A 19,526-nucleotide genomic window follows, 5' to 3' on the forward strand; every position below is an offset into this window, starting at 1 on the left:
AATTATTAACATTATATTTGAAAATGTGTCATACTTGAGGGCTCAGCATGGAATTTCTGTTTTTTTTTTTTAAACAAAGACTATTGAAACAAGCTTGCTCCAAGGATGAATGCCTCATTAATATTTTTCAAAGAAGGTGCATTGTTATAGACAAGGGTGTGTATTATAGACTCAAATTGACCACATGGTTTGCCTTCCCTTGCATCTTCCCCATTCAAATATCATCGTCTTCCTGCTCTTTCTCAAAAAAATTTCTACATTCAATACTTACACTTCCTCACACTTTTCTCAACCTCTTTCAATATTGTTTACATCTTTACTTTTTTATCAAAATCACTCAGAGTTCACCAATTAACTCCTAGGGGAGAAAATCCTCATGTTCCCTGGCCTCTCTCTAGCTTTGGACACTGATAACCCCCTACTACTGGATTCTTTTTCCTCTGGGCTTTAGAGAGACAATACCTGATTTTTCTTACCCTTAGCTGACTTCTTCCTCATCTCCTTTACTGATTTCTCAATCTTCCCTCCACCCAATCATGTTTTCCAATGTTCTGTTCTTGAATGGCTATCTACTCCCCCTTGTGAGTGTTAAAGCAATATTATTTCTCAATTTCTAAAATTCCTGAAAACAGTTAAAAATAATTGAGGGTTTTTTAGGTTCAATTTCTCATCTATGTGGTAATTTAAAAAAAATTTCATCTTTTATAAATCTGTTTCTTTCCTCTTAGTTACTTTGTACATCCCCAATCCCCATTTCTGTTGTGCTGTTAGCAGGGGTGACTCAGGCAAAGTGGGTAGTCAAATACATGAAATGCCTTGAGGAATAGTGCAAATCCTGCCCCTCAAGCCCATTGTTTTCCACTGGTGCCATGTCAGACAGAGTTCTCATTAAGTCATTGTCTTCCTAGAATAAATTCATTCTGCTGCAAAATGCCAGCCACCTCATAAGGCCTTAAAGAATGACCTGAACAGACAAGTATTAATAGGAATTAGGGGTGAACAGTAGAACTAGGCTTGGTAGAATGGAAGACAGGAGTTGTAGGAGAAGAGTGAGGACCAATAAACTCCATATCATGACTTCACCTTGGGTTGCTTCTGAGAGTGGATCTGAGATTTCCAGTTGCAAATAAATGTTTGCCATTGATTATGCTTGGAAAAGGGTAGCTAGGTGGTGCAGTGGATAGACTGAAAGGCCTGGAGTCAGGAAGACCTTAGTTCGAATCTGGTCTCAGATACTATGTGACCCTGAGCAAGTCACTTCACCCTGTCTGCCTCAGTTCCTCATCTCTAAAATGAGCTGGAGAAGGAAATGGCAAACCACTCCAGTATCTTTGCCAAGAAAACCCCAAATGGGGTCATGGAGAATCGGACACAACTGAAATGACTGAACAATAACAACAAAAGGATCCAGTTGTGGTTGACAACTGGTCAGACAAGCAATCTGACATTCTTCAGAAGCTGGGGCAGCTCGCAGCCAAGTACACATACAAGCCTTTTTCAGGGCCACAGACAACACAGGGGAACACAAACAGAGAAAGCCACCCAGATAAAAGAATGATCCAGTCTCCCTGCCTTGCCATCACAAACTCTAATTTGGCTCTTATGCTATCTCTTTTATCCACACTTTCAACACTCTTTAGCCATGGTAAGATTCACTTAGGAAAACCAACCTAGAGATTTTGGGCTTTTTAATATATTTTTTAAAATTTTCATTTATTTACTGCTTATGGGAAAATCTCAGTTCAAGTCTCTCTTCTGAAATATATTGGCTGTGTGGCCCTGGGCAAATCACTTCATCTCTTGTTCGAGGCAACTCTGAAAGATCTGCATTGGTAGAAAGAGTCTTCTCATGTAGAGTTCCCAAGACCTTTGAAACCACAGACCCAGTCTTATCCCCATGAAATTTCAGTTAGTATCTCAATGATATGGAGACTCTCTCCAAGATTACAGATTATATAACCCGCCCATGGCCTATCATCTTTGAGAGAGCCAGTGTGGTATAGCAGGTAGCGAGCTGGTCTCAGAACCAAGAGCCAAGTTCAAATTACACCTCTGATGTATTCAGAATTTGTGACTTTGGGTGAGTTACTTAAGCTCTTGGTGTTCTAAGACTTTAAGTTAAAGAAGCAGGTTCTGACATTTGTTGATGGAGGAATAGTTCTCTGCTTTTGGCTTTCATGACATTAACTCTCTTGGAATTCAACCCCATCTGTGATCCATCCAGCCATGGGCCTGGCTTACTCAGACCTGTACTACATCTCATTTTACCAACTGGCCAAATAGAGCTCCTCTCTAGTTGTAGGGAGTGTGGTTCTGGAACTGATGCTCCCCTTTAGAACAGAACAATGTGAAATGACTTAAGCCATTTTGTTCATTATTCTCCTTAGTGCCCATCAAGATTTAACAAAAGACATAAAGTACTCACTTTTTTTGTCAGTAGTATTGTGGACTGTCACCATGGGGACTCTGGGACCTGGATTGATAATAGAGAAGGGGAAAAAAAACAGAAACAAAGTATTTAGTTGAGACAAAAATATAAACTATTTTTCTTTTTAGAAAACTGCAAAACATCAGACACTGGAGAACTGGATTCCATGTAAGAGATATCAAAGAAATAACTCATTTGGCAATTCATGTAGCTTTGACAGCAGTATTAGATAGATGGGGCAAATGGGATTGCCGAGGTCCATGTTTATGAGTTGTTAAATGTACATCTTTCTAATTTTGTAAAATGGTTTAATTAGAACAAACACAATTAAAACCATTTGTCCTTAGATTATCCTAGTGACATAAAAACATCATTTCACAAAGCATTTACATTTTGCTTGTGCCTTGAAATATATTGACTGCTTGGCAACCAGACAGACATTCCATTTGGTTCAAGAAGATCCATGGATGCAATCATCTTTCCCATGGAGTCGGCAGAGTTAGTGCTCCAAAGGAAATTGCCCAGTAAATGTGCATATTACATGTTCGGTTCAGTACTCATGAAGCTGTTTAGCCCCCTTTGGTATTTCTTGTAATTGGGGCATGCTGCCACCAGATGGTCATATGTACACTGATTTAGATGGTTTAAACTACAAAGCATTTGTTTTACCCAAATTCCACATCACAAGCATATAATTTCCACTTGTTTATTTAAATAGCATGCATTTATTAGAACAGAAAAGTATCAAAACATTACAAAATAATGCATTTAAATATGACATATGTAAGGTAAGCTTTCACTTTCTCATCAATTCTTACTATTAACACTGAATAAGATTGGATTAGAATACTCCTTTTTAATTAATTCTTTTTTAACTTAATTTTTTTATCTCTGTCTTATTTTTACATCATCTTTATTTTTGAATATGTTCCTCCTCCTCCCCTACTCTGTGAGACATCCCTTGTAAGAAAGAATAAAAGAGAAAGAGAAAACAACATTCAGCAAAACTAACCAACACATGAACCAAGTCTGATACATACACACATATACATATACACACATATACATTCATCTAAATATACATATGTATATACACATATGCATATATCTACATGCATGTATTGGACTAGATATCCCCCCAAGGATCCTTTAGCTCTCAAATTCTGTGATGTGAGAAATGTTGTCTAATCCCTTCCTGAAATCCACATATATTAAGCCTATGGAATTCTCTTCATTTATAAGCTTAGTAATGATATACCTAGCTTACAGTTGTCCTCTCCATGCCAACTTTAGCATTTCTTCTTGGGTATTAAGATTGATATCTCCCAATTCAACCAACTTCTCAACTCCCGTTCTACTTTAGGCACTCACAGGGGTGTTCCCACCTTACATTTTATAATTGTATCCACTTTCATAATCCTGAACTCTGAAATACTCTGAACTCTGTTCCTAATCTCTTATCCTTACATCTCTCCCTCTGCACTATTACTCCTAAATGATTTTTGGCCATCATTATAACTACCTCTTCTTCCTTCCCATAATCCTTCCAGTCCATCACTCTTGTTCCATTCTCATTTTCCTCCCTTTATAATCCTGACCCAATAGTTAACCAACTGAACTATGCATTTTCCTTCATCCTTGAATCCTGTGCCTCCTTGTCCTTTAGTCATTCATACCCTACCAATCATCAGTCCTGGGTCACACTCATTCTATTTCTTTACTCAATTCCTAATTTAAGAGCTTGTGAGGTAGAGAATATGCCTGGTAGCAATGGGGGGGGGGAAGGTATTTCACATAAAAGCAATGATCTGAGAGCAAAAAGAGAATACTATTCTAAGGTCAGAGTCATAGAGAAGTTCAGTAAGCAACCAGTCCACAGGATCAGACCGAGTTGTTAACAACAACAGCTAACATTTATATAGTGCTTACTATGTGCCAGGCACTGTACTAAGAACTTTATACTAAGTACTTTATATATAAATATACTTACTATGTCATTTGATTCTCACAGTAATCCTGGAAAGTAGGTGCTATTTTTATCCCCATTTGACAGATAAGGAAACTGAGGCAGCATTTAAGCGACTTACCAAGGGTCATAGGGCTAGTAAGTGTCTGAAGCTGGATTTGTACTCAGGTCTTTCTGACTTCAGGCCCAGTGCTCTATTCACTGCAGTACCGACCTGCTTCTAAAGAGAGTCTAAGATACCAGGTCCAAGGCATTGAGGGAGGGCTTCATGGAGTAATGTCAGAAAATAGTACAGAAGGAAAAGCACAAGCCCTTAGGGAATGGTGGCTTGTGTCAAGCAACTTCTTCAATCAAGGACGAATTATTTTAAGGTAGAGCCATCCAAGTCATACACCCATGTTATGGAGAGTCAGCACAGCACAGAAAAAAAGTATTCAAGATTTGGAGTGAGAGAATCTAGATTTGAATCCTGATTGTGCAAGTTTCTAGCTGTGAGATCCTGAGCAAGTCATTTAACTCTATGGGCCCCCAAATCCTCATCTATCAAGTGAGGGACTTGGACCAGGTGATCTCTGAGGTCCCTTTAAACTCTAAATCTATGACTAAGTGATCTGGTCCCATTATTACCTGTTATGGGCCTAGACATATGAGCTATTTCTGAATTGTGATCCAGGTTGCCTTTTTCCTACTCAATTCCCAACAAAGCTCACTGTCCATGTCTATTGAAGATATACAGAAATTGATGGATTCACTTGGTAGCCTGCTTGTATAGTCACATGATATGATGTTGGTAGTATGCATTTTCATTCATTTTAGTTTTTAAAGAATAATTGGATTCAAGTCCCGCCTTTGAGACTAAAGAGACTGTGTAATGAGGGGCAAGTCACCTAACATCACCTAACACCTCAGGGGCTTAAGCAACTTTCTCAGACCACAACTGATACAGGAACTGTTGATCTGTGTTGGTGGAGGGGCTTTCTATACTGGGACTTTCCCACAATAATGAAATTACAGACCCAAACAAAAATATGTTTCATGTGAAAGATAAGAGCAAATAAGACTCAGAAAGGTAACTAATTATGAGTACATAGTTAGCAAGCATTGGATTACATGAACTTGGATCTCATCCAAGCTTTTCATACCATACTACCATAACATTTGTGAGTAGGAACATTTGGAAAATCTTTAACATGATAGGAATATTTTTTTGGACTCTAGTTGCAAGATATCTTTCACAGTGCTGTGCAGCACCTTAGTTGGGCATATTTTCCATGTTATACGCCTCACATAATGCCAATAATCACTAGATTGATGAGTAAAGCTATTTTTAGTCACATCTTTCAGAGTATTATAAGCATAGCAGATCCATTGTTTGAGGAATGCCTTCAAGGATTAATTTTGTTCTACTAAAAAGATTAATAAATGATAGACCCAGGAAGATTTTATATTATCTATATCTGTCAGTTATGTGACTGTAAAAATGTGGTTGGTTCTAGAATATTATCTGTGAAAGACTTCTTTCTGGTTCTTCCCTCATGTTTTTATTAATGCTGTATATATAAAAAAATTTTTTGAATGATTTTAGATTGATAAGAAATTAGGTATATGGTGGGTAGTTACTGGTGTTTTCTTGGTTCCTATTCCCTTGGCCGCCAAATCTCCAGATGTGATTTTTTTCACTCCTTTGGATTCTTTCCTCTTTTAGATATCTTGAAAATCAGTCCCTCAGTTCATTTTAAATTTTATAGAATATGACAAGTGCCACTGCACATGCGTGGCATTTTCTGCTGTACTGTGCCCCCTTGGCTGCTAGTTCCTTCCCCCAAAATTATCATGTATATGTCTTCATACATATACACGAATGCCTTCCCTGGCTAAATTGTAAAGTTTTCTCTAACATGAATTTCTTATACATTTATTTAGTTAGGGCCAGGTGCTCTTCCCAACTCCATCTTACCAGTGCCATTGTCATTTCCTCAAATAGTAATTGTGTAATAGTGCAGTAGATTTCAAATGTGGTGACTATAGTTGCCAACAAATACAAATCACTATAAAATGCAGGAATATGAACAACATCACAGAGTTAAAGTTTCTGGCTAAACCTAATTTCTCTCCCATGACCTAAAAAATAGTAATAAGGGCACCAGTAAAGAACAATAATCAGAGTAGTGATAGGAAAGAAATTACCACAGGGTAATTCCCAGAAAGAAAAATAAGTAAAAACAGCAAAGGGTGCATTATTGGCTCCTTGCTTCCCCAATCCCTATATTGTGGATTCTATATGACAGTGGTTCCAGCAGCTACTGAATTACAAAAAATTTGGAATTAATAGCAAGGGGTGGTGGGCAATCAACAAGGGCTAACCTCTCCCCTGATAGACAAAAAATACAGAAAAGGGAATGAGGAATGAACAAGCAAGTAAAAAAATTCCCAATACGATGAATAAATACTACTGGGTAAGAAAATCTCAAGATAAAAGCTTAGTAGGGGGAGTTATTCTGAAATAGCTATGACTAGACCCCAAGAATAGAAAATGGAATGGGTACAAAATCTCTGAAAGTGATTGGAAGGCATAACAAAAGAAATGAAAGAAGAAACAGGGAATGGAATAGATATCCTTAAAACAGAATCTGTAAAAACTCATAAAAATAAAATCTTGAAAAAATGGAGGAAATAGAAGTAAACATTTAAATGATACAAGAAATATTAGAGCAAACTCAAAAGACAAAATATGGAAGAAAATTCCTTAGAAGTATTGGAATGAGAAGGAAAGTGTAGATTGATAGACTCTATAGGTCATCACCAGAATGAAACCCTAGATACGACAACCTAGGAATGCTTTGCCAAGCTCTAGAGTAAAGAAAAAAAAATCAGTCAATCAGGAGAGATATAGATCATTTACCAGGAAACCCCAGTTAGAGTTTTGTATGACTATACATTAACCAAGAGAGGAGAAAGAAGCCTGGATATGATATATCAAAGGGTACAGAAAATAACTTGCTCCCAATTTGTAACTTATCTTGAAAATCTTAAAAGGACAACCTAAAATATAAAAGGAACCTTTAAGACCATCAGTGAAATCTAAGTATTCTAAGGATTTCCACTGAAAAACCTAAGCTGCCTAGGGTCTTTGAAAGGCAAACACAGTGGGGGAAAAAACAAAACAAAACCTTAAGTAGGATAAACAAATTTGAGCAACTCTAAAGGACTAAATGATGATCAAAGGCTTATATCCTGAAAGAGAAGAAGAGGATATTATTTCATTAGAGATTCACTATTTCTAACAGTCAGTGGGAGAATGAAGAGGGACAAGCTATGAGACTGGAGGTTCAAAAAATAAAAACAAAATGGGGATAATGGTAGCATCTAACCTCACAGGGTTATTGTGAGGATCATTTATAAAGTTCCTTGAAAACCTTAAAGCACTATGTAAATATCAGCTATCACTATTGTTTTAGTTTCATTTACAGCAAGAATATCAATATGTGGTTCTGTTCCTCTAATAGTATCAATTTGCTGATTGTTAGACAAATATCACCCATTAAGATTACCAAGAATTAAAGTGATGCTTCTGGATGGCCTAAAGTTCCTTAGCACTTTCTGCCACCTTTATTACCAGTTTGCAACCATCACTGTTGAGACAGACAAGATTAAAGCTCATTTTGTACCTTTTTCTGTTTTGTGGGTCACTGTAGCTCAAAAGACTCATCACCTGGTGACTAACCTTTTAGTAATGAGTTTCTCTGTATTTCAAGTGCTAGGGTTGATATCCATGTTGTGGTAGAACATACCAAAATTTTTACTCCATTCACACAGCCTTTAATGGAAGGGGCAGCAAGTACTGTTTTACTTTTGTTTTTATATCTCTATTGGCTAGCATAGAGCCTTGCACACAATAAAAGCTCAATAATTTTTTATTTGAAAAAAAAATCTGAGATGACCTATATGACATGATAAATCACCAGATTAGATTTCTTTGTGTGTCATTAAAAATAAATCTTGTTCAGTTTTGGTTTACCCCAAGTTTGTTGAACTAGTGAGATTTTACTGTATTAACTATTTCTGAATACTTTCATCAAGTTAGAAAATAGAAAATGATGACTTTAATTAGAGAGTGTATAGAATTCCATTTTATTTATCATTATGTCAGGAGGAGAAACAAAAAGTACAAAAGCATTAGGGTTCTTTTCTAGCATCAGTCATTTAAAAAAAAATCAGGTCAACTGAAATTAAACATAAATGCTGAAACTGATTACTTGTAATCCTGGGAATGGCAATATCATTCAAATATTTTTTTTATTTTATTACTCAGGAAAAATACTGTACTCTTGGTATGTTAAAAGAAATGTATGTTGCCTGAGTCTATGAAAAGCTGGATTGATTTGGCCGGTCCTATTTTAGTTTTCTGTTGATTGATGGGATTCTTTTTTTTTTTTTTTTGACGGGGTTACTAAACTGGCAGATTAATTCTACTGAAGATTTTGAAAAAGAATTAAAACAAAGAAAAAAAAGCAAAATAAGTTGAGAATGCCCTAGGCTTGGTACACACTTAATCCAATATCCTATACCTTTTATTTGTATATCTCCAATTCTATATAATGGACATTTTGTTTGGATTGGTTATCCTGAAGCTGTCTAAGAACCTTAAACATCAAAGAAAAATTCAATTCTGTTCAATAAACTCCTTCTTTCTTAAGGCTGGGAGGGGAGACAGGTATCTCCAAATTAAAAGTGAAACAAAAAGGAATTTCTAAATAATCTCCTATTAACTCCCCAATTATATAGAATTTACTGTTCTCTAATTATTTTGCTTAAACTTGTTGTCCCAAAATTCTGCCCAATGATAGCAGCCCTTTTAAATCTTAAACCATATGTGCACAACAAACTTTTTGTGAGATCTGAACTTTATAGTTTTAAAGGATATGCAGATTCTTAATAATAGTTTATTCAAACACAAATATGTGTACTGCACTGACTAGGTTTAATTGATTTTATATATGTGTATGTATTTACTCAATACATATTTACCCATGGTAATTCTACCTTTGTTTTACATTTGCATATAATCTGTATAGCTTGACTATACATGTACATATACGTCACAGCTAATGTTCTTTAACAGGAAGAATGATTCCCAAACTTACCTACTACTTTAGGAATGACTGAACAGATTGAGGCATATGAATGTCTTGTAATATTATTGTATCATAAGAAATGACAAATATGATAACTGCTAAGAAACCTGGGAAGACTTATGTGCGCAAACGTAGAGTGAAATGAGCAGAACCAGGAAAACACACAGTGACAGTCATGATGTTAAAAGACTGATGAAGTATGCCATCCATACTTCTTGGCAGAAAGGTGATGGACTAGAGGTGTTGTACAAGACATGTTTTCTAAAATGGCCAATGTGTTGAATTATTTTGCATGACTATACCTGTCTGTTACAAGAGAAGGATTCTCTTTGTGGGAGAGGGAATGAGTAAGTGTGTAATGGGGAGCAGAGAAACATAAAAAATGAGAAAAAAAGCATCTATAAAATATACAGCATCTTTAAAATATACAGAAGAAAGCTAAAAGATGTCCAAAAGGAGACATACAGGCAAATTTTGCTGTTGCTGTGAAAAAAAAATTGAACTACATAACAGAGGTTCATGGTTCCATATACACTCTTCATTTTAGCTTTTTTCTTAGAATATTTGTGTCTGTTGACTAAATCCATAAAATAAGAATAACTGTTCTATTACAATGGTAAGAATTGTATATGGAAATCTGGGTTCTAGTCCTCCTGACTCAGCCACTCATTTCATTCTCTGCATGACGTTGGGCAAGTCACTGCTCTTATTTGGGGCTCAGTTCCCTTGTGTGCAAAATGTGTGTAAAATGATAGAGTTAGGTTAGATAACCTCAGAGGTTCTTTCTAGCTCTAAAAGTCTATGGCTCTTTTGGAAAATTCATTAATTAGAACCATAGTTATTTCCTAGCATGTTGTTATTGATTGATCTATGGTTTCCTTGATTTATTAGCCCTAGTATCTTGCCATACTTTGAAACAATCTTTATTTGCCACACATGTAATCCACTCTATCATCTATGGTAGATAATTCACATAATAGCCCATCTGTGGCAAATAACTACTTTCACATTTATAAACATTCAATATTTATAATAGCCTACTTATTTGTTTCAGTGACATTTCAGACTTTTTTGGGGTTACTACTATGGATTTCATCAGTGCAATGAGCTTCTGGTGTGGAAATTCCCTCCATGGATGCAGGTTAGCAACTCTTCTATAATTTATAGTTCTGAAGAGTTATTTGAGGATAATGAGCAGTCTGGCTGCTAGGTCAGCTTTTTTATGCTGCGGTGCCTCCTTTTCATAAGACTATTTACTTTTATAGAATCATAATAGTTTATAACCATAGAGATCCTCTGATAGCTCTCATTCTGCAGGTGAGGAAACTGAGATACAGAGAGGTTACTGACTTACTCAAGGTTCCATAGCCTGTGAGGCATGAATTTGAGAACAGAAAAATACAGCTCCAAATGCTTAGCCCAGTGTTCTTTGAATGGGAAATTGCATTCTATGGTGGAAAAATCACAGCTTTTAATTGGAGCTCTGCTACTAAATGACTGGATGGTTTAGAGCAAGTAACTCAACCTCACTGGGACTGTTTCCTCACCTACACAATGAGGAAACTGAACTAGACAGTGATGAAAGGGACCTTAGAGCTCATCTACTCCAACCTTCTCATTTTATGGATGAGGTTCAGAGACATTAGATGATTCACCCAAGGTCATACAAATAGGACATATCAGTGCCAGGATCTGACCCATCTTATTCCAAATTCAGAGTACTTTCCACTATACCACACTATATCCCCAAAGGTCCCTTTCTGCACTGTAATTCTATGGTCTAGGAGGAAGACCTTTTGAAACTCATACATTTGTAGTGTCTACAGGAAGAAACTGAAATGGGGAAGTTCTATTAAGAGTGTTTTTCCCTGCCACAGAGAAGGCATGACTTTGAATAGCCTATCTCAAGCCTGGAAGGCATTCCTTGTTCATCTCCAAATTTTAAAATTTTTCAAGTCTCAACTCAGTAACCATTTCTCATAGCAAGTCTATCCTAATTCCCCAGTTATTAGTACCTTCTCACTCCTCAAATTATATTTTATCTGTTTAAATGTTATACCCCCTTCTTCTTTGCAGAATGTAAATTTGCTGAGGGAAAAATCTACTTTTTTCCTTTTTTAAAAATATTCCTAGCATAGGACCTTGAATAGAGTATTTTGACAAATGTTTGTTGAGTGAATAAATGAATGAATGGCAGGGAGAGATGTTTAGGGATCAGAACAACAGCAACAACAAAAACAAAACAAAGCAAAACTGGAGAGTTTTCCAGGTCTCCCTAGTGCAGCTTTATTCTTGGCTTTGAAAAAATTTTCTCAGAGCATGCATTCAGTTGATTAGTTTGTTCAAAAAAACCTTAACATTTCATTCATTCAACATTAAACACTTATTAGGTACCTACTACATGCAACTCACTGTGATAGGTGTTAGGGATCCAAAACTGAACATCTCTGCCCTCAAGATGCTTATATTCTACTAGGTAAGTTTGCAGCTACTATTCTAACCATTCATTTATTCAGTCAACAAATACCTGAGATGCATCTGCTTTGCAAAAAGCACCATACTTTGCTTTTAAAGAAGCATAAACACACAAAGCTTTTATGGATCAAAAAGCTTTATCTAGCTAATAATAATAGCATTTCCATAGAACTTTCAGGTTTATAAAGCCATATGTTTCTCATGTAATCCTCACAAGAACCCTGGAAATAGGTGCCATTTTTATCTTCATTTTACAGATGAGGAACTTGAGGCTGAAAGAGGTTAAGTGACTTGTTCAGAGTCATTGTCTGAGGAAGGATTTGAATTCTATTATTCTTTTTCTTTTAAATAGAAGTTTTACTTTTTTAATGAATAGAAATCTATTTTTTCTCTCTGCCATGACCTACTCTATTGGGAAGAAACAAACAAATTTCTTAGAACAAATATACATATTCAGGCAAAGCAAATTCCCTCATTGTGTTTAAAAAAATACACATTTCATTATGAACCTGAAATCTGTCACCTTTCTTACAGGAAGGAAACAGCATGGTTGGTCATCATTCCTTTGCAATTGTGGGTAGTCATTGCATTGATCATAGCTGTTACAGCTTTTAAAATTAATTTGTTCTTACAGAGTTGTTGTTATTGTATAAATTGTTCTTCCGTTTCTGCTCATTTCATTCTTCATCAGTTTATACAAGTTATTGCCATTGTTTGATGTTACAGTATAAATGTTATATTACAAACTACACTCTTCTGACGCCAAACCAACTTTCTATCCAAAGAGCCACCTAGTTGTCTAATTGTGGGAAATTAGCATAACACCGATTCACTATTATTTATGGCCATGCAAAACCACTAGTTCTTATAAAATGTACATTAAACAAAGAAAACAAAATCCAAAGTAAAATATAAGTAATTTTTGGGTTATCCACCATTTTGGATTTTCCATGTGTGAATCTCTTTCCAATAGGGCTGCCTGAATATGTACTCATATTTTTCTCTTTGTCTTTCCCTGATTTATACAGGGCCTGGGTATGTAAGCTGGTTTCATGGATGGCTCTAGTTCACAAAAAGAGGATTATATTTGGCATTAGGGTGCTTATACTCAATGTTGTATGTTCACAGGCAGCAGAAAACTAATTTATATTTACTAAGATTATGTTCACAAAAAAAGTACTGAAATAAACAACATGCGGGCTTTTCTAAAACTTTATACAGTACAGATACAATTCTTGCTAAAGTTACAAAATACACTTGTTATTCTACTGAGAAGGGAAAATAGAAACACATCAACAAGAGAGTTCTCAACCAACCAATAAAGTATTTCAGTTAATAAGGCTGTTGTGGCTGTTGGGGGGAAAAAACTAAACAAAACAACCAGGTAACAAACCCACAAAAAAGAAATCTTTGAATTACATGATATACTCCTGGACAAAAATGATTGTTTTTGAACCTCCGCTTGCTTCTTTCAAGACCTTTATTCATACCTGGATGGATGGGGAAATGGGACAATTACAGACAAAAGCTTAGTAACTTAAGAGGACACAAAAGTCATAAAAGAAAAGAATCATAAGAATAATTTTTTTTAAAAATGACAGAGGCTGTTGCTTGTCTTCATTCTCCTCATCTACATTCTTGGAGGCTTCTTATGTGACAGATAATTTCCAACCAGAAGCTAAACTCGTAGTGTGTAAACAATGGAAATTCAAATCATCTCAGCCAACACCACCAGCATATCTCTTAAGCACTGACGAATGGTATAAAAGAGCAGCTGCAAGCAGTGTGAGTGAAGAGGAGAAGGCTCTGTAGAAGAGAGATAATTGGCACTGGCCACGCACACCGGCTGTGTACAGATTCCAGATCTCTTCATTTGCAAATTCATGAATTATGGATGGATGATCTATAAAGTTCATATGCAGAGGTGATATTATCATACTAATAAATGGGGGCCCAGTCAAGCTGCAGCCACGACTGATAATTACAATATTTGTTCTGAGGACAGTATTTCCTAGTCAACAGCCAGGACAGATGTTGACGCTGTTTGCTTTTGCAACCTTGTTATCCTCCCTACATTAAAATAAGAGATTCAAGCTGTCTTCCTTCTTGCTCCTCCCCCAAACATTTCAGTATTTTTCCAATACAATCATATGTGTCCAGAAAAAAGGAGAAAGTGATCATGTTTTCTTTTCTCTTTCCCATATGATATTCTAACAGTCAGCTCGTTGGGGTTCTTCACAAATCAATGGGTTTTGTGTGGCCACATATGATGGGGCACCAGGGTTGTATTACCATCATCATCTAATTATTATTATTCTTATGTTTATAGTTAGTTATCACACTTTGCTCTAGAAGATGTCTGAAAGCACTTAAGAGTCAGTGATGACTTGCAGTGAGAGACAACCCAGGGGATGAGCTGCTGCTTTCTGGTGTGGAAATCTAGCTGGGATGATCTCATGGTCTGTGGACAAAGGGGCTTAGATTTTAGAATTCTGTTCTCTCTCTGTTTTTTAAAGGCATTTGCAGAGCATCTGCATTCATTCCTTATATGTATTTTAAAATTCAATTGATGGTAATTGGGTATTTATAGTTAATAGTAATTTCAACTTTTCTCAGACAATGTGGGGAGGAACTTCTATATATTATCCTATTCTAAGCATTTCGTTCATTCAAACATAGATTAAAGGCTTATTCTGTGCAGAGTTCTGGGCTAGCTGCTTATATTCTATACCATGGATATAGCACTTATCATTTAGTGCCTTGCATTCTAATTCTAAAATTTGCGGTAGCCTTTGGCCAAAAACCATAACATTCTGAACTGTCTCATTATCTGTCAACATGTTTTATCTTCCCGAGGGCAGAGTAAACTCCTAGAGGGCAGGGGTTACCCCCTCTGCCACCTGGGGGAGTGGACAGTGTGCTAGACTTGAGGACAGAAGGGCTGAATTCAGCCCTGCCTCTTGCACTTTCCCACTGAATGACAATGATCGTCAGTCAATATCTCTGAGTCCCAGTTTCTTTATTCATAAAATGGAGATAACACAATCTATAGTATTTAGTTCAAAGGGCTGTGAGGAGCCAATGAAAAAACACACATAAAAGGCTTTGCAAACCTGTGGGAGGTATTTAAAAGGCCAAGATTATCATGGTGCTTGGGCACATCCCGTAGTACCTACCTTGCTGCTGGTGCCTTCCCTTCAAAGACTACCCCACATCTATTCAGTATGTATCTTGTAGGTACCCAGTTATTTACATATTGTCTTCCCTAATTAGAGTATGAGTTCCTCGAAGGCAGGGACTTTTAAAAATTATACCTTAGGTTGGCTGCTTTCTCATGATAGGGAGGTGCTTTAATTTCATCAGCAAGTCTATATTCAAATTTCATTAATAGGTTAATTAATAATCAGCAGCAAGCACGTTCCATCCCTGGTGTATAGATTCTTTCTGGCTTTAATTGTAGAGAGAGGGTGGTCCTTTTCTCAATTGGGATCTCTGGCTTCTTCCTAACCTTTGTCCTCAATCTTCTCTTCAGTTCTAATGTCTGTCTCACTTGGGCAGGGTGGGGCTCTCAGCCTCTTTCCACTTATTATATTGTTTTTGAATAAACTTTCTCAGCTTCCCTCATGCCCCATACTCGTCCTTCTCCTTCTTCCCCTTTATCTTCATCTGGACCAATCTCTCCCCTAACAAAGTTAGCCATGGTATGGCAAATAAGCAGGAGTGGATGAGTACGAGAGCTGGGGCTATTGTTTGTATGTCAGTTGCATTGCTGACCATGTGGTTGAGTTGGAGTTAAATTTCTGTTTTTTTGTTTCCTGACCTAAAACCCTTTTCTTCACTATCCTTCTCATAGCCTCTGGTCTGGACCTCACTCAGACCAAGTTTTAGTAGTTCCTGTACATATGAGATGACTCATACTAACAACAGCTTTGATGACTACAGAGTACTTTCCTTACAATAAACCTTCAATAATAATAATAACTAATAAAATGTAATATGCTAATAAAAATAAATAATTAATAAAATACAATTATGTACAACAATATATAATAAATACTAATAGAGTGAGCATTTATATAGTACTTTATATAGTATAGTGATATAGCATTTATATAGTACTTTAAGGTTTATAAAATGCTTTATTACTGTCATTTCATTTTATCCTCACAACAACCTTGGGAAGCAGTTATTATTATCACACCTATTTTACAGATAAGGAAACTGAGGCACATTGAGATTAAAGGAGTCGCCCAGGGTCATACTATTAGTAAGAGTCTGAGTCCAAGCCTTGCTGGGTCCAGATCTTGTACTTTATCCACTCGCCACCTGACTATAAGGTCAGTAGGGAAATTATATCTTACTAGAAAGGTAAAGGGATTTGTTCTTAGTCACGTAGGTAAATAGCAAACCTGGGATGTGAAGCCAGTTTTCTGACTCTAAATGTAGTATCTCCTGCACTAGGCCATTGCTGGGAGGCAGCTTACTTAAATTCTTGTTTTGTTTTTTGTTTGTTTGTTTATTTTTGTCCAGGCAACTGGGGTTAAGTGACTTGCCCAGGGTCACACAGCTAGTGGGTATCATGTGTCTGAGGCTGGATTTGAACTCAGGTCCTCCTGACTCCAGGGCCAGTGCCTTATCCACTGAGCTGTCTAGCTGCCCACAGCTCACTTAAATTCTGATGAACTGTTCATGCATCTACATTCCAGGCTTAAGAGCCAGGCTGTAACCTGGCTATCCTTGCCACTGTGTCTTGGTTGACTGGCAGCTCACTCCCTTATGGCTCTTTGGAGTGTAGGCACAGTAAGGCATCCTCAGCCCCATTTCTCTCACAATGAGCCCCTACCAGCATCAGTTACAACCAAAGATCTGAAGAATACATCTTTGATCGTGGGCCAGGCGATAGGGGCCTTCTTGTGTGAACAGGTTGGACATACCTCATCAGAAATTTTCCTGGCTCAGATTCTTATACTCTAGACAATAGCTCAAAGATGCTCCGATTCCTTAAGAGTCTGGCTAATACAGCAGATCTTTAATAAACCTTGTCTTTGGCTGGAAAGAGAAAAAAAGAAATTTTCCTGTCCCTTAAAAAGGGGGAGGGGCAATACTACCAAGGATGGTCAAAAGCGGCATAGAGTACAGAAGGTGTGATTTTTGCCTCCAGTACTAAAAGACAAGTAAGAAGCAAACTACAGAGAGCCCAGTAAGGATTCTAAGACAAAGGAAACTAACTGGCCTAACTAAAATGTTAAGCAGTGGGAAAACCCAGGGAAGAAGCATACAAAATTCTACCCTCCTTTTGCCAGCATTCTTTTCCCAGAGAATTCACTTTCTCTTCTTTTTGCCAGGTCAAAGGCTACATTATGCTCTATACTGAGCTCCATGCTGGAGGCTGGAGATCTGCCCTGTCCGCCCCATCTCCATGTCCCCCTCGCTTGGTTTCTGGTGGTAGGTCAAGTATCAAGTCAAGTGACCTTGCCAAGCAAAGGAACTCAATGGAAGAGCTCAATGGAATGAATGCAAGAGATAATCTAGCTCCTATCTGCAGGAATGTCTTATGTCTGTGACTTTGGAGTTATTGTTGAGAATTATAGTCTCTATTTATATAATTCTTTTATAATAGGATTTCATGTTTGTATTGGGCTAAAAAATTTCCAGCAAGTCCATGAACTTGCATGTCCTCACTAAACACTACAGCACCACCACTCCACCCTTTGAGGAAAGACACATCTATTTTATTGAGATTCAATGTTCCCAATGCATGGTTGCTGTCCACTTTCTAAAAGATCTGTGTTGTGATCTGAAAAGAGGAACTGAGGTCACTTCTCAAACCAATGTTCATAAATAGTTTCCTTCCCCACTGATAATAGATGGAAGAGAATAAAAAGATAATGTTCACAGCAGCTGAGAATGTCAGCATAGAGATACTGGCATTCCAAAGAGCTATAAGGCATATAATCTATATTGCTAGTCCAATCCCTTGCACATAACTGGTAGTTAGTGGATCTGTGTTCACATTGGGACAAAAGAGGGAAGATTGGACTATGATGAATGTGAAAAAAGGAGGATTTGGGCTTTTGTGAAGTTCCTCACTTGTCCTGGGGTCCCACAAACTGGTTTAACACATGATTCTTTCCAGTTAAGTTCAAACTATCTGTGTGACTCTGGATAAATCACTTAACTTCTTAATGCTCCGGGCAAGTTTCTAAGAAAAGAAGTTGTTGAGGATGTACTTCTTACAAGGACCTCCTACGCTGATAAAATCACAGAGACAGTCCAAAGCAAAGCAAAACAAAACAAAACAAAGGTGTGCCAAATACACCTGCTGCTACCTTGTAAAGAAAGGTCCCAGGTTACAAGGGGGACAGCACTCAGACCTATGTGATGCTTTCCACACTTTTCTGGGAATATTTCTAAATTCTTGAACATAGCCACTTGGGACCCTTCCCAAGCAGATGTCTCCTCTTACACAGGTGAAGACATGAGTCTTCCTTTATTTATGATGATAACACTTGGGATGCAGGGTCAGTAGCATGTGTAGCCTGAAAAAAGTTAAAATAGCCTTTGAGCTGTTAATCCTGCAGTGGAGATGAATTTAGATGGAATTATCCATATTCTGTTTTGTGAGATGATTGGCCAAGGGTAGAGATTTAGTCCTACCATGGAACAGAGCTTTTTTCCTTTTCAAAGCTAACTGGCCCCAAGTGAGATAAAATCTGCACTCTGTGCCTCATTAGCATTGGGTTCTAGTCAAGTTGGCTGTCTGACATAGGCTTAGAATAAACAACATACCGCACAGAAACTGGAAATATGATGTGGTGGAAAGAAGACTGGATAACTTTGTCCTAATCCTAGGTTTCAAGTCTATTCAACAGACATTTATCAAGTGCCTACCATGTGGCCTTGTGGCCAAGACGGCTGCTTGAACTGGAGGCAGAAATCCAGTTCACACCACACTGAATAATGACCAAGAAGTATAATGAGAAACTATAGTGAGTAACTTCTTCCAACCCAGAACTGCACAAGAGGGCAGTTGGAAGTCATCTGGAAATAGGAAAAGGGGCCACCAGCAAAGCCAGTATCAAAGTAGGGTAGCCAAATGGATTAGTGACACCTCTAGCCCCTAAGGCTCTGTGTCTAGAGGCCAAGAGTAGAAGACTTCTCCCCCAAAGGCTCAGGGTGGTCCTTCAAAGCCCTCGGGAATGGCAGCACAGAAGGCAGAGATGCACATATTATGACAACACTCAGACCAGAATACCCAGGGCCCAGGGCTTCTGAAGTCACCTAACACTCAATCTTGAGATGCCATGGAGGAACCTAAAATTCAGAGATCAAAATTTCCAAGATTTTGAGGGAGCTTGATGTTGGGAGGTTCAGGAAACCAGGTGACATAGAATGATTTTATGAAGAGCTGATTATCCCACCCAAAGCACAATGGGGGCAGACCCTGGCTCTGGTACAAAGCCCCAGCTCAGCGACTAAGGCTGGATGGAGAAAGGGATATATCAAAGAAAAACACATATTA

At 37.4% G+C, this 19,526-nt stretch overlaps 1 protein-coding gene across 1 annotated transcript in view; it reads right to left on the minus strand.

Moving 5' to 3' along the window:
* DPP6 (dipeptidyl peptidase like 6) overlaps positions 1 to 19,526 on the minus strand; it is a 975,800-nt gene that overhangs the window by 65,273 nt on the left and 891,001 nt on the right. Inside the window, 1 exon segment of the mRNA XM_021009613.2 lies at positions 2,426 to 2,473. Coding sequence (XP_020865272.1) covers positions 2,426 to 2,473 — 48 coding nt within the window.

The sequence above is a fragment of the Phascolarctos cinereus genome, unplaced genomic scaffold, assembly GCF_003287225.1.
Source record: "Phascolarctos cinereus isolate Bilbo 61053 unplaced genomic scaffold, phaCin_HiC Scaffold_1;HRSCAF=81, whole genome shotgun sequence".
NCBI lineage: Eukaryota > Metazoa > Chordata > Mammalia > Diprotodontia > Phascolarctidae > Phascolarctos > Phascolarctos cinereus.